Source organism: Hyperolius riggenbachi, chromosome 3, assembly GCF_040937935.1.
Source record: "Hyperolius riggenbachi isolate aHypRig1 chromosome 3, aHypRig1.pri, whole genome shotgun sequence".
NCBI classification, from domain to species: Eukaryota; Metazoa; Chordata; class Amphibia; order Anura; family Hyperoliidae; genus Hyperolius; species Hyperolius riggenbachi.
In genome coordinates, this window is record NC_090648.1 from 345,313,689 (window position 1) to 345,330,180 (window position 16,492).

The following is a 16,492-nucleotide window of genomic DNA, read 5'->3' on the forward strand; positions in this document are numbered from 1 at the left end:
AACACTGCTGCAGAAGCTACCGCAAATGTATTGGACCTGTAGGTGGTTTTGCTTTTAGTCTTCTGTTTCACCCAAACCATCTCATTGAGGTTTATGTCTGAGGACTGTATGTTGAGAATTCCACAATTTGAAACATATTTTTTCTTCTAAAGAAATGTAATGCAAAAACATTACTGATGTCACAACTTTTGTTCAATATTTACAGATTTTTTCTGTATACATTTTTTGTTGGGGGGGGGGGGGGGGGGGGGGGAGGAGTAGACATTGTGTTCTGTACCCTCTAAATCATTATTTGGACAATATTGTGCAATGCATTATTGTGACAAGAATGGGAAGATGAAGGCAATTCACAAGTGAAGACACCCCATTACAATCCTGAAAGTGAAGTTATTTAGTTAAAGGGAACCTAAACTGTGTATATGGATTTTTCCTTTTAAATTAATACCAGTTGCCTGACTCTCCTGCTGATCCTGTGTCTCTAATACTTTTATCCACAGCCCCTGAACAAGCATGCAGATCAGGTGCTCTGACTGAAGTCAGACTGGATTAGCTGCATGCTTGTTTCAGGTCTGTGATTCAACCACTACTGCAGCCATAGAGATCAGCAGGACTGCCAAGCAACTGGTATGGTTTAAAAGGAAACATCCATATCCCTCTCAGTTTAGATTCCCTTTAAAGGAAAACGATCGATCTACATATTTTTTTCAATTGAGATAGGAATTGTTTGGGAAGTGCTGTTAAGTACTGGTGTATACATTTCACTGGCAACCTCTTTGTTTACTGTTATCAAAATACTTTCAAACTTTACTGACGCCAAAACTGAGGGCAGAAAGAGCCATGAGGAGAGGGGAAATTCCCCTCACACTTGATCAGTTAACCCTGTGTGTAACTGTGTGTGTGTGTGAGAGAGAAAGAGAGAAAGCACACAGCTTTTGTCACAGCTTTTCATACAGTTTTTGCTTTCTGAGAAAAATACTCTGTAGTCTGATATGCAACACTGGCTGTGCATTGAAGCAGACACCCCTTCTGCAATCGATTTGTCCCAATATAGCTAAATCCTACACTCAATAAATTAAAGATTTTGCCTCTGATATTTAACATGAAAAGTAGGAAAATGTTTACATAGCTACTTAGACATTATTTGTACATTGTCATTTTAGAACACTTGGGCATTGATAGTATTCCTTTAAGTTGCAAAGAAAATCTAAAGTACATCTGAAGTAAGAGGGATATGGAGGCTGCCATATTTATTTCCGTTTAAGCAATACCAGTGGCCTGGCTTTCTTGCTGATCCTCTGCCTCTTATACTTTTAGCCATAGACCCCTTAACAAGCATGCAGCAGATCAGGTGTTAACAGGGTCGGACTGGCACACTGGGGGCCCACCAAAGAAATTTCAACCTGGGGCCCACACATCCCATGCGGTGAAAAAAGGGGTGTGACCATGCACCAGAAGGTGGGTGTGGTCATGATGTATTATGGATGTATTATGGACAGGGCCAAATGTACATGATCTTAGCAGCATTGTAATTCAGACACTGCTGCCCAGCAAAACTTTGCATAGAGTCCCCTCCTTCAATACAGTATAAAGTAATGTCCTACGTTGCAGAGGCTGTGACCGCAGAGGATGCGACCACATCGGGCCCTTGGGCCAAAGGGGCCCCGAAGGGACCTCCCTTAACTACAGTATTACCTCTATTGGTCCTGTGCTCATAATAATCACTTCTATAGATACTTTGAACAGTGGTAATCATTAACAAGCTATTTCCCATCCCCTTCTTGCACCTCTGACACTGTAGTTGCCATTGGCAGGTTTTGGTGTGTCGTATCAATTGTTATGTAGAGTGCTTGGGGGGGGGCCCCATTGTAAAATTTGCATCGAGGCCCACAGCTCCTTAGTTACGCCACTGCTCTCAGCATGAGTGATTACAGCACTGAGAAGAGAATTTGTATGCTGCAGGCAGCAATTGAAGCTGTCAGACAAGGGGGGGGGGGCACCAGAGACCTGGAGGCGGGGCCCACCGAGGGAAAAAAATGTACTACTGTGGCCCAGTCCGACCCTGGGTGTTAATGACAGTGTTTGTCAAATCCGACAAAATTACCTGCATGCTTGTTTCTGATGTGATTTAGACACTAAAGTAAATACCTTACTTTATGGGCATCTCACAGGACAACAGTAGTACAGCTTAAGTGGTCAAAGAAGGCAAATACAGTATAATCTCATTATAATAAACTCTGATATAATAAACATTTGGGTATAGTAAACTACTTCTCCAGGTCCTGGCCAATCTCCATTATAAGTCTATGGGAGCAACACTTCTGTTATAGTAAACCTGTTTTTTGCCCCTACGTGAAGCTGTCTCTGGATATAGTAAACAGTGGGCGGCGCATGCATTATATGTCAGTGTGAAACCCATGGTAGGCTGCTCTTTTTAGGCTTGTTGCAAGTGAGTTGATGCCTAATAACATTTGTAAGACAAGAAGAATGGCACTGGCTATGTAGTATTGTACAAATAAGCAGCCTAGGGAAAATTAGGAATAATGTGAATGTAAACAAAAGATCATGCATAGTTACCACTTCCATATTGCATTTGTTGCTAAAAGTATTGTCACAGACTTCCCACGGGATAGTACTCACTCATAGGTATCTCTTCCCTTGTTAGTGATTATGCTTCTGGTAGCATGTGGAGCGCAGTTCAGGCTACTTTTACTTGTAGCAGAGCAGGCCTACTATATGTAAAATTAACGGACAACTGAAGCAAGAGTGATATGGATGCTGCCATATTGATTTCCTTTTAAAGGGAACCTAAACTGAGGATATGGATTTTTCCTTTTAAAATACCAGTTGCCTGACTCTCCTGCTGAGCCTGTCTCTAATACTTTCAGCCACAGCCCCTCAACAAGCATGCAGATCAGGTGCTCTGACTGAAGTCAGACTGGATTAGCTGCATGCTTGTTTCAGGTGTGTAATTCGGCCACTACTGTGGCTAAAGAGATCAGCAGGACTGCCAAGCAACTGGTATTGTTTAAAAGGAAAAATCCATATCCCTCTTACTTTAGGTTCATTTTAAGCAATTCCAGTTGCCTGGCTATTCTCCTGATCCTCTGCCTCTTATACTGTTAGCCATAGACCCTGAACAAACATGCAGCAGATCATGTTTCTGACATTAACATTAGCTGCATGCATGTTTCTGGTGTAATTCAAACACTAATGCAGCCAAATAGATCAGCAGGACTGCCAGGAAACTGGTATGGTTTAAAAGGAAATAAATATGGCAGCCTCCATAGTCTTCTCACTTCAGTTGTCCTTTAAGGAGAGTGGAGAGGAGAGTGCCAAGTCCCACCCGTGGAGGTATTGGAGCCACTTGCATTAGATATGAGTGGCTTTTCATGATTGGCTGCATTTTCAAGAGAGGCTTCATAATTGGCTCAAGTGTGAGTAGAAAGTTTTCCAGGACACGTCCTGCAAGTCCCACCCACTGAGGTATTGGCGCCACTCACAGGAAGCAAATGGCTGCCTCTATTCTGCGACAGATGCAATTTATAAGGAACTCTGGATACTGTACTAGTGCTTTGTCCAGCCTGGCTATGCAGCCTTAAAGAGAACCCGAGGTGGGTTTGAAGAATATCTGCATACAGAGGCTGGATCTGCCTATACAGCCCATCCTCTGTTGCTATCCCAAACCCCCCTAAGGTTCCCCTGCACTCTGCAATCCCTCATAAATCACAGCCACGCTGCTGACAAACAGCTTGTCAGAGCTGGCTGTGTTTATCTCTATAGTGTCAGTCTGCTGCTCTCCCCGCCTCCTGCAGAACTCCGTTCCCCGCCTGCATCCCTTCCCTCCCTGCTGATTGGAGAGAAGGGACGGGGGCAGGGACCAGAGCTATGCAGGAGGCGGGGGAGCAGCTGAGACTGACACTACAGATGTAAACAAAGCCTCACAGCAAGGCTGTGATTTGAGGGATTGCAGAGTGCAGGGGAACCTTAGTGGGGTTTGGGATAGCAACAGAGGCTGGGCTGTATAGGCAGATCCAGCCTCTGTATGCAGATAACATTCTTTACACACACCTCGGGTTCTCTTTAAGGTATACTTAACTTTGTAGTCCACCAAATGTGCAAGTGCTTGTACTGTACCTCCAATGGAAAGAGACAGTTGGTCTTTTGCATAGGAGGATGTGCCAGGGCATGCTGGATCACTTCTAGGACAATTTCTGATATAGTAAACCAGTTTTGCTGGTCCCTTGGAGTTTACTATAATAAGATTATACACTGTATCACTTTTAACTGTGAAGAGACTTTCAACTGCTAATTTAAAAAGCTAAAGAAAGTAAGAAAGTCACTATTAACATGACCAGGTGTTTTTCTGGACCAGAACCACCACTAGAGGGCTGCTGATACCTGGTTGTGTCTAAAAAGCGTGCTGAAGTTATATCACATTAGTTGAGTGCTGTCGGCTTAGATTTTGAGCTGTGAAGGTGAAATTAAATACAGCGGTAAGGAGATCGCTTGATTGGGAGATTAACTCACCTTGTTGTAACTGCTTTTTCTCTTGGACTTTGCTGCTCTGTCCTACTTACTGTGTGTGTGTGTGTGTGTGTGTGTGTGTGTGTGTGTGTGTGTAATTTTTATAGTACAAGTAATGATGTACTATACTATCTTTTCACTGTTCAAAGATTGCATGTGCCTACCTCATGCACTTTCTTTCAGTCATCTTTCAGTCACAGACTCTGCTAATTTCACTCAGAAAACGGTTGTCTTCCGTTTGTTTTCAGGATACCACAGTGCATCCGGCGGTAGTTTGACATTAGAAACTGGCACGCGTGTCAACATTTCTCCCATATAGCACATCTGCTCAGCATGCAGATCCTCAGGATGTAAAGGGAATCCCATCAGCTGTACATGTATAATGTAACCACTGCAGCCCTCGGGCTGTTTTACCCTTCTCACCAAGAGCCATCTTTGTCTTTTAACCCTACTCCCATGCATTGGGCCATAACTTTATTACTAATCGCACCTAAATGCTCTATGTAGCAAATTGGGCTTTTGATGGCGTTCCAGTTGGAAGGGCTGGTGCGACATCCTTGTGGCCTTCATCTTCATTCTAGCCGTGTGGAAGGTCTAGTGGTGGCAGGTGCAATTTAATGGTCTTTTTTTGCTCTGCGAATTACTCTTTGAACTTTGTACTTGTCACTAGCGGTTGCATCTGCATTCCAGATGATGGAGGAACAAAGGATGGATTTGATTGTAGCTGTGCAAAAGCTAATTAGCAGCTCATGTAGCATTCCAATTTTTTTCAGTTGGCTAGGTCTTCTTTTGGAATTTGGTGGTCTGCCTCCATCTTCTTAAGTCATTAGTTATAATTGTGTTAAGAAACCGAACGCATGGTACCCTTGAGACTTGGGTCTCACCGATTAGGATCAGGTAGAGTGTGGATGGGGTGTTTCCTGAAGTTCACAATCAGTTCAATAGTTTTTGCCACATTGAGGACAGGCTTGTTCTTGCACCAGTTGCAAATTCTCTTAATCTCGCTGTGGTAAGAATGCTCTCTGTTGCTGTTAAGGCTGATAGTAGTGTCATCTGCAAATTTAAATAATCTTCACGGAGGCAGGAGAGGGGACTGTACACACCCTTGTGCTACACCAATGTTGTTGGTTCTCTTGCGGGAGGAGCAGGTCTAACAACGTTCTCCTTGATGTACACCAGAGTGATGTTGATGGTGGACCTGTATGGGCCCATGCCTGCGTAGTAGCACAAAGCCATGCCTGCATGGTCGTGCAGTATGACCACACTTGGACGGGAGTGTGGCTGCAAAGCGGAGAATTCAGGTGAGCAGTGGTAAGATGGAGAACAGAAGAAACCTCTGAATCATCCAGAGACTTCCCTCTGAGGTAGTTGTATAGCTTTTATTTCATTATATTGTTTTGCACCCCTTAGATTTGCTCTAAGGTTGGGACCACACATAATGCTTTTCAATGGTAATGCCCCCAGCTGCTCTGAACTTTGCAAATTCTCTACCGCAATTCCTGCAAGTCCTTCCCCCTGCGTAAAATTGCGAAGAGCCTGCGATAACTATAGACTGTCAGCAAATGCCACAGGTCTTTCATGGGTGAAGTACACATGAAATATTCACTTCATGCTCAAAAAAGCCCATAGGAAACTGTGGCAATTTTCCACGATGCAAATGTGGTCCCAGCCTAAAAATATCAGGTGCGGAAAACTGCAGCTGTTTTCAGTGATGTGGTGTTCCATAATGCAATTGTGGGCTCAATCTAAGTAACACTGTTACTGTCCAACAGTGATTATTCACAAAAAAAGGCACAGATTGGCTAAGAAAACATGTTCCCTAGCACCAATTGGTGCTATCAGGAGCGTTCATGTAAGTGCTTGAGTGCCTGCACGTGCATGAGGACTCGTGGCAGTGCATGCAATGTGTAGGATCACGTGTACACACGCACAATTGTGCATTTGTAGGTGCAATTGTCTGTAGCAGCCTTGCATGGTTAGCATTAGAAAAAGGATGCGAGAATGATCACTTGCTGTGAATGTGGTCATTTAAAAAAAAAAAAAAAAAAAAAAAAAAACAGGCAAGGATTGGCTAGGGGAATATGTTTCCTTGCACCAACTGGTGCTGCTTTGAGTTGTTGTGAGCATCCGTGTCAGTGTTGCCAACCTCGGAAATACGTTTTTACTGACATAGCATAAAAAATGTATTGTTCAATACACCTCAGCGCTATAGGACATTCTTCTCCATTATTGCCATCACCAAACACCCATTCAAGTGCAGGCTTACCGGATCTAAGTCAGACCCAAATTATAAGGTCTCAAACGCTCAGTCAAATAACCTCTGCGATCACCACCGCATCCAGATTCCTCTCAGATCCTCCGTAATCACCTTTTCCTTAAAGGACTTACGAGCCCAAATAGTAAAAAAAAATTAAGTACCTTAATCATTTTTAAATGCACGGAGGACGCCGTCCGCGCCCTCCGTGCTATTCCGCCCGGTCCCCGCAGTCTGATCGCCCCCCCGTGCCGCTCCCGACCCCTCGGACGGGGTCGGGCTCCCCTTCCTCTCCCAAGATGGCCGCCGGAGCCGGCCACGGCTGCGCAGTCCGCATACGCGTTAGTGCGGCTGCGCAGCTCTAGGGCCTCCCCCCGATCCACGCACAGTAGCGAAGCAGGGAGATTTAGCATTTGAAGATTTGGGGGATCTGAAAGATCCTATTGACAAGAAATTGGATGCTTATCTTAAACGGTCCTGGGAAGCTACTGCTACGTCCTTTAGACCAGCGGTCACTTCTACCTGTGTAGCAAGAACTATTGAATTATGGATTAATCAATTAAGATCTAGTATTTTAGCTGGAGCCTCGGTTGAACAGCTATTAAACTCAATTACTATTTTACTTAAAGCAGCGGCATATTTGGCCGACGCTTCAGCCGAATTGGTTAGATTCACGGCTAGGTCTACGGCATTGATGTTTGCCGTAGAGCCTTATGGCTAAAAACGTGGGATGGCAATCTGACATCAAAAAATAGATTGTGGTGTTTCTTTTACAGGAGATCTTCTGTTTGGTCCAGAGCTGGATTCGGCTCTGGAGAGGACATCTAATAAAAAGAAAACGTTCCCTAAGAAACAAAAGTTGGTGCCTAATAAAACCTTTTTTCGTAGGCCCAAGTTTAATCAAAAGGAACAGGCAAAAGACCAGAAGAAAGGCAAAAGATGGACTTTTGATAGATCAGGAAAGGGGGGTTTCAAGCCTAAGGTTCTTGAGGCCCCATCTAGGTCACAGCGACTCATTTCTGGCGGTGGGGGGAAGGTTAAGATACTTTTACAACAGGTGGAATCAGGTGGCGAAAAGTCCGTTCATTCGACAACTGATTCGGTTCGGGTATCGCATAGAATTTGCCCGCCCTCCTCTGTCAAGATATGTACTGTCAAAGCCTCCAAGAGACCCAGCTCTTGTTCCAGAAATTCTGGAGATCTTACAAAATATGTTGGATCAGAAGGTAATTCAGAGGGTACCAATAAAAGAGCAAAAAAGGGGGTATTATTCAACAATTTGTGTGGTCAAAAAACCTTCAGAGAAATACAGATTAATTCTAAATCTAAAAAACCTGAATCCATTCATAAAAAAAAAAGAGAAAATTCCGGATGGAATCATTTTTTTCAGTGAGGGAACTGTTGTTTCCAGGAGCGTTCATGGCCTCTCTGGACCTAAGAGACGCCTACTGGCACGTTCCAATTCATGTAAAGTCACAGGAATTTCTCAGGTTCGCGGTAAAGGTAGAGGGGATTGTGATGCATTTCCAATTCATCTGCCTCCCGTTTGGAATAACTTCTGCCCCAAGAATGTTCACCAAAATTCTGGGAGAAGCATTAATTCCTATAAGAGAAAAGTCGATACTAGTTATTCCTTATCTAGGCGACTTACTGTTGTTGGTCAATTCAGTGGAGGAACTAGAAAACGTTCTAAAAGTAGTTTCCCGCCATCTTCAGGCTCTGGGTTGGATCATCAATCTGGACAAGTCATCACTTGTTCCAAGTCAGAAAATAATTTTTCTGGGAATATTAATAGACTCAACAAGTCAAAAAATGTTCCTACCACCAGAAAAAATTGTGAAGTTGAAATTGGCTGTACAGAGTTTACAATCAGATCCCAGTCCATCGTTGAGAACAATTTCTCGAATAGTGGGTCTAATGTCTTCCACAATGGTGGCAGTTCCATGGGCGTTAGCTCATATGCGGATGTTACAAACATTTCTGCTACAAAACTGGGACGGGCGTCCTCAGACGCTGGAATTCAAAGTATGCATTTCAAAAACTGTTGTATTATCCCTTTAGTAATGGTTGATGGAGTCAAATCTTGTGAGGGGCAGTCTTTGGAGGAATCCAACAGACTTTATCCTAACCACGGATGCAAGTTCGTGGGGATGGGGGGCCCACATAGGGCACAAAGCCTTTCAGGGGAAATGGACAAAAGCCGAATCCCTGAGGTCATCCAATTGGAGGGAACTGAAGGCAGTACACTTGGCCTTGCTAGAAGTGCAGTCGATGGTAAATCAATCCCATCTACTGATCCAGTCAGACAATATGACGGCAGTAGCGTTTATAAACAAGCAGGGAGGCACGAGATCCCAGTTATTACAGATGGAAGCGGAAAGAATTTTTTCATGGGCGGAGGACCATGTATTGTCCTTGAGAGCACTTCATCTCAAGGGAACATTAAATATGGATGCAGACAAGTTGAGCAGGAACAAGGTTCTCTCCTCAGAATGGTCTCTGAACAAGGAAGTGTTCCGGGATATAACAGAGAAATGGGGAATGCCAACAGTAGATTTGTTTGCATCGGAGGAAAATTGTCAAGTCCAGCAATTTTTCTCTCTGAATCCGAGGGACAAATGTCTGGGGGTGGATGCGTTCAATCAGAAATGGGATTTTCCTCTTCTGTATGAGTTTCCACCGCTGAGTCTAATTCCGGCAGTACTGGACAAATGGAAAGACTGCAGGTCTCCAATGATGATTGCCCCGATCTGGCCAAGAAGGAGTTGGTTTGCAAGAATCAAATATCTGTCGTCAGAGGAGCCATGGCGGCTTCCAGAAATACCAGATTTACTCCAGCAGGGGGAGATATGGCATCCTCATTCAGACAGCCTGAGCTTGGCGGTCTGGATCCTGAGCTAGTGTTGCTTAGGAAGATGGGGGTGTCGGATAAGACAGCTGGTACATTGATTTCTAGTCGTAAAGAGGTGACAAGGAAAATTTATTTAAAGTACTGGAAAACTTTTCATTCCTGGTTGAAAAACTCTGTTTGATAGCCTTTCCATTCCAGCGCTTTTGGCTTTTCTCCAAGATGGTTGGGATAAAAGAATATCAGTCAGTACTTTGAAAGTACAAATTGCAGCTTTGTCGGCCTTTTCAGGCGTTCCAATTTCTTCCTCGCCTTTGATTGTAAGATTTATGAAGGCAGTGTCTAGGAAGAGTCCAATATTTAAGCCATATGTCTCCCCTTGGGATTTGTCTATAGTTTTGAAAGGTTTGTGTAAGAGTCCATTTGAACCCTTGCAGAACGCGTCATTAAAGTTTCTGACGTTTAAAACAGTTTCTTGTGGCAGTAACCACGGCTAGAAGGGTGAGTGAAATCCAGGCCTTATCAATGAAAGCCCCGTATTTTCAGGACTTCCAGGATAGGTTTATCCTCCAGACTGATCCTAAATTTTGTCCCAAGGTTATGTCAAAATTTCATAGGTCTTAGGATATTGTGCTGCCCACTTTTTCGGTAAACCCGAAGTGTGAGAAAGAAGAGATTTTTCACATGTTAGATGTAAGATGTGTGTTAGAGTATTTAGACAGAACTGCACACATTAGAAAGTCAGATTCTTTGTTTATTTTACATTCAAGTAAAAATTTGGGTCAGAAAGCCTCAAAGTCCACTATAGCCACTTGGATTAAGCTAGCTATTAATGAGGCATATAAGGTTATGGGAACTGAGGTTCCGGTATCATTTAAGGCACACTCCACTAGAGCTATGGCAACGTCATGGGCTAATCACGCAGGCGCTTCACCTGAGCAGATTTGCAAAGCAGCTACGTGGTCAAGCTTTTCAACGTTCATTCGTCATTATCGTATTGATGCAATGTCGGCTAATGACCAGGCGTTTGGAAGAAAAGTTCTCCAAGCGGTGGTCCCACCCTGAGGTTGTATTACTTGTTAATCGTCTCACCTTGCCCTGAAGGATTGTATGAAAAAACCAGAGTTAGTACCTGCTAACGATGTTTTGAACAATCCTTCAGGGCAACGATCCCACCCGGGTGTTAGTACTGTGTCTGTGTGAAATAGATGCACATTGTGGGTTAGAGGTTGTTTACCTGTCCGGTACTTGGCTTAACGCACTGAGGGTGTACTAACCATGTGACTTTTTATAGGGGAAGTGCTGTCTGTTCCTGCGTCTGGGAGGGGCGACGTCTCACCTTGCTCTGAAGGATTGTTCAAAACATCGTTAGCAGGTACTAACTCTGGTTTTCACTGAGCAACATGGATTTTGGTGTGCATTACTGAACCATTCATTGTAATTGAGCAGGGTCAGTGATGAAACCTATGGCATCGCAGTATACCGCAGTCACTTTCTTCCTCTAGTAAGAATGAGCTCAGCGTGAAATCCAGCCTCAATGCTTTTCCTTACAGTGGCTGGTTAGTGTACTGGTTAAGGGCTCTGCCTCTGCTCCTTCTATTCCGTTAGCCACTAGCCAGCACCTAGTCAGTGGGAGACCTCAGGCAAGACTCTTAACACTGCTACTGTCTATAGAGCGCGTCCTAGTGGCTGCAGCTCTGGTGGTTTGAAGACGCTAGGAGAAAAGCGCAATGTAAATGTCCTGTGTCTTACTAATGTGCTGTGTAGTAAAATCATGGAACGATGTTAAACCACGTTTTTAAAAATCTTTAATCTCTCCCCCCAGGGTGCCATCAAGATCCCGTTTCCTCAGTACACCTGGCTTTCTTGAAATGGATCCATCAGATTCATCACAGGCCACAAGGTACATAAAGTAACTAAATCTGCCAGACTTTTATGCTGATTCCATATTGGAAGATCAGCGAAAACTAAAAAGCATCAACATGCAGCAGCCCTGAAAGTAACTGTTAGAACAATACAGTACTGTGAAATCTTTCAGGTTCCTTGTGCCTGAGGCAACATCTTCTTCTACGGGGCAAACCTGTGCAGTGACTGTGGTCAGTGTTGGTGTGGATACAGAACTGGACTTGTTGGATCACGTACACTGTAACTCCAGGTGGGTATTGTTTGATGATCTGAGAGGGTAGGAGTTACCAACATGAAATGTTTACTGTTCTGTAATCTCATGTACCTTGTATGATTGTACACAGAATAAATGTTGTTTCCAGAACTTGAATAAAACCTCCTACATTTTTGTTCTTCCCCACTCCCACCTAACGCTTGCGTCTGGCTGGATTTCTTTTAACCTCTGGTGGAGAATTTTCACTTCTGTGAGTGGCTTTGGCATATGCATCACTCTCTCTTTATCAATCTAAAGGGTCTATAGTGGTTACAGAGCTCTGTTGGTGGGGAGAAAAGGGGGGGGGGGGGGATCACTTGTGTGCTGTGTTGTACGGCTCTGCGGCTTTGCCTTAAAGCTGCAGTGGCCTATTTTACTAAAACTGGCCTGGTCACTAGGGGGGTTTAACACTGCGGTCCTCAAGTGGTTAAAATAGCAGTGTTATACTCACAAGTGTGGGTCGCCAATATTCGGCAACCATTATTTGTGTGAGGAGAAATTAGACCTGCCCCACTCGGGCTAAGAAGTTGCTCTCCATAGATGGGCAAAAAGGGGTGGTCACAACCATCCACTAAGTGGATAAATGCCCCCCCCCCCAAATCATCTTCATTATACCGGCAAATCCACATCTAATTGTTGTTAGAGATCCCATGACTGGACAGAGTGACACTTTGTTCTCATCTATGTCTTCTAACACTTGATTGGCTTATATGCTTGCATTGCTCAAAGGAAACATGCTAGAAGTACAGTCTAGCATTTTGCCATCATGCAGAAGTCTACTAGTGAAGATGGACCACTAGTTGTAAATCCCTACTAGAACCTGTACCACAGAGTCACTAATGGTGTGCAGTATACACATATCCTCACTTTTTTTTTGATGGGCCACTTGAACCTCTCCTTCTACATTCCACAGCAATGACCAGAATCTAAATCCTTGCAGACTTGAGACCGATGAATCTGTTCTTCAGAGACGGCAGAAGCAAATTGATTATGGCAAAAATACAGCTGGTTACAAGTGTTATCGGCAACAGGTACCAAAGTAAGCACCGATTTCTATTAACGTTGAAATTGGGTAGTAGGTTCTGATATCAGAAGCCAATGGTGGTTACTATATACCGTATCTATTCTCTACATGTAGATTTCCCTTGCCTATAATGGCATGCTGTTCTTAAATTGCTGTGTGACTGCTGGAAATGTTCTGCTGCTGCAAAAGTACCAGTTTGCATTGGCTTAATGAATCAACTTCTAGCTGCCTAGATATGGCATTAACAAAGCATCACGTTTTTTTCTTTAAAGATGTACTTTAACCCAGGATTGAACTTCATCCCAATCAGTAGCTAATGCCCTCTTTCCCATGGCAAATCTTAACCTTTTCTCAAATAGATCTGTGTGGCTATTATTGTGGTGAAACTCCTCCCACAGTGTGATGTCATGACCATGGTCCTGACAGTTTGCTGTCTTTGAAGCTCCTTGCATTGTGTGAAATAACTGCTTTTCCAGCTGCCAAGCGAGCAATATTATCCTCTGTGCATGGAACGCTCCATAAATGAATATTCCAAACAGGTCACCTGGCAAAACTAAAGATGTCATCACCAGTGACACATTTCAGAATGTAAATCGGAGAGAGGAAGATTTTACAATGGGCAAACACTGACTAAATAATCTATTAATGAATATTGTAAAAAGAAAAAAAGCAATTTGATTCCTTGTTGTTGCATCTTCACAGATCTGAAAGGCAGCCTGCAGTTCACCCTCGTACTCCCAACAAATCTAAGAAGTATAGTCGGAGGTCGTGGGATATGCAGATCAAGCTTTGGAGGCGTGCTCTTCATGCTTGGGATCCCCCTCAAGTGGAGTCTGAGTAAGGGTTGTATTCCTACACAGAGGGCTTAAGTAAACGGTAGAATTGCCTCACCCAGAGGGGGAAAAATACTGTACTGCCAGCCGGTGCGTGATGCTCTGTAGGTACGCCATGCCTGCTCAACCGGCAACAGAGAACATGGCACTCAAAGGGCTGCAGCAAATAAGAATTTGTATTCGGAGCAACAGAGTTACAACACTGACATGTTTTGGGCAAGAGCCCTTCCTCAGAGCGAAGGCCTGATGGCTGGAAATGTTTCTCCTGTGATGGTTTGAGGGCCTCTATAATATTCCATGTGTCCCCCCTCATATTAGACTAATACTGGGAAGGGTGAGAGTGGGGGACACATTACTTAGGTATCCAATCTTACTGGAGACTCTTGTCCTGCCTGGAGTTGTCCTACTTTATTGTAAAAAAAACAAACAAACAAAAAAACGGCCATGTGTTTTAAGCCATTCACATGTATCACATGTTAACACGTTTAGGTGGTGCATGTGACAACTGCATAATATTTGGGTATCTGAAAATGTAGGGTGGGGGGCGGCATGGTCCCATGAACGCAGTAATATACCGTAACTCCCAGATTACATAGGTTTTACAGCATGCTCCAGATTGTCCTTAGAAGTGGCATTCTTAATTTCCTGTATACTGCAAAATTTGTGTATTAACATCTTACAACTCTGTTTTAGTCTAGAAAATTGGCCAATGCTTGACTGAGACCCTCTTGTGGGTCCAAGAATATTATTCCACTGCTGTATCCTGAAGAAGTAGTTTGCAAAAAATATGGTGTCTTGCTACCAGTCCCGTAGCATCTTGAGAAGCATACACAATCTGATGCGTACCCACACCGCATGAAAGAGCCTTTTGTACAGTCCTGCCCTTGTACCTAAACAGGGACAATGTGCACCCTGCTTACTGCACATACACAAAATTCAAGGTGCAAGCACATGAGGTTCATGCACTTGCGAATGTGCATGCAGACAGGCCAGAAGGAGACACCCATGCCAGTCTATTTAAATCTATGCCAGATGGCAGGACACTACAGCTCCAGAATGTGCTTGTGTCTCTGTTTCACAAATGATTACTGCATTCTGATTCTGTTTTGACCTTGACTAGTTTTAGTTCTCCTTGATCTTGATCTCCACCCATCCTGGCCATTGTCTTCTTATTGAATATGGTAGCTACCTGCTGCATTGAATTCTGCCTACAGACATTAGTGTGCAGTCTGCAGCCAAAACTTTATTCTGTAGTACTCCTAATTCTCTCCAAGGGCAACAATCTGATGGTTGACTTCAGCAAAGCATTTTATTGCTAACTAAGGGTTATGCCTGATCTCTTAGGGGGGTGCTCTGGTGAAGGCCAGAAGCCACATACAGATACCATCTACCACTGTTGCTGGCCAGGGTCAATAGAGTATCTGAAATCATAACACATTGTAAAGGTTTTCCTATTCCTAATCCAACCAGTGGAAAAACAGTATAAACATTGGACCATACAATGGTCTAATCTGCAGCTCTATACCCAGGCTCTCTAACTCCTCACCTAGTCTTCTAAGTGTCTAGCACTACTTGGCACCAATCGGCAATACAAAAGGAGGCCTAGGCTGCATGGCGTGAACAAGGGTGAGGACCCAAAACAGAGGGCCGTAGACGCACTGTAGCTATGTTCTGTTGTCTCCCTTTGTATTACTAATTTTAATATCTAAATAACGTGGATGTTTCATACAAATGGTGCCGGACCTCATTTAGTTAAGTTACAAGGTTGTCTTGGTGGTACATGTGACTCTTCCGTAGCACACTGCCCAGTCATTTGAGTGCTGCTCTCCTTTGGTTATATCTGGTGAGTCATGCTGTTTCTTCTGCTCTGTGCTGTGTGCTTTTGTAAGGCTTTTTAGCAACCACATAACATTGAGATTATATTATATCGTAAGCAGCGCACATATAGAGTCCAATATGAGTTTAAGACCCAAGTCCACAAGTCCTTTAATGTACTTGACTCGCAGCTGTGACTGGAACAGTAGAGTGCCTTTACAGTGCGTACCACCACCACACCCTAAAGATGGATCACTCACTGCAATTATATGACCCACTATTAGACTGGGTCAAACAGCACCTGCAGGGATATCAAGGCCACCCTCTGCCTGTAACGATCATTAGTAGTCCACTTCACAAACTCAATAATGGCTCCATACCCATATGCACCTCAAAAGAAACCAATAGGCTCCATAGCGTAAAACCATTAAAAAATGTATTAAAACATTAATCCGATCCACTCACATGCTATGTCCGTTGTAATAAAGCATTGAGTTTAACGGGCTCAACCCCGATCGTGGGCCGTCCGGCAGGCTCTCAGCGGTGCTGTCTAGCTGGGCTCCGGCTCCGATACACCACGCTGACCTCACTTCCGCCTCCCGCGTTCCATGTACGTGCATCCCAGCCCGACCGGTTTTGTCACTTCCGGTGACTCATCAGGGGCACTCTTGATATTAGCGCAGTGTTTATATTTATACATAACATTGAGAGCAGTTGTCTTGTCTCTGCACACCGAAAGCAGACCTGACCTATCAGGAGAGATGGGGCAAGGAGAGAGTTTTCAGAGATGCTGCAAGTATCTGCAGATTTCACTATTCTGTTACAACTTTAAGATGGTTGAATTAGAAAGAGGAAACATTTACAGGGGTAAGAAACTGAAACCAGGGTTTTTGTAAGCTATTCTCTTTCAGGATATAGTACTGGATTTATATGCTTGGATCAACCACATTGTCCCTTTAATTTGGGGGGTGATAATGCTGCCTTATTACCGTGTTTTTAGCTGTATCAGACATCCATCCTCAGTTTAGCATGAAGT

At 43.8% G+C, this 16,492-nt stretch overlaps 1 protein-coding gene across 4 annotated transcripts in view; it reads left to right on the forward strand.

Annotated features, from left to right (window-relative positions):
• LOC137563918 (oocyte-specific histone RNA stem-loop-binding protein 2-like) overlaps nt 1–16,492 on the forward strand; it is a 68,868-nt gene that overhangs the window by 37,965 nt on the left and 14,411 nt on the right. For 3 of the 4 annotated variants that reach the window (XM_068277016.1, XM_068277018.1, XM_068277015.1), the window contains exons 3-6: nt 11,452–11,529; nt 11,665–11,781; nt 12,698–12,823; nt 13,511–13,645. In XM_068277016.1, coding sequence (XP_068133117.1) covers nt 11,452–11,529; nt 11,665–11,781; nt 12,698–12,823; nt 13,511–13,645 — 456 coding nt within the window. The remainder of the gene's footprint in view (nt 1–11,451; nt 11,530–11,664; nt 11,782–12,697; nt 12,824–13,510; nt 13,646–16,492) is intronic. The other variant, XM_068277017.1, reaches the window with a different exon arrangement.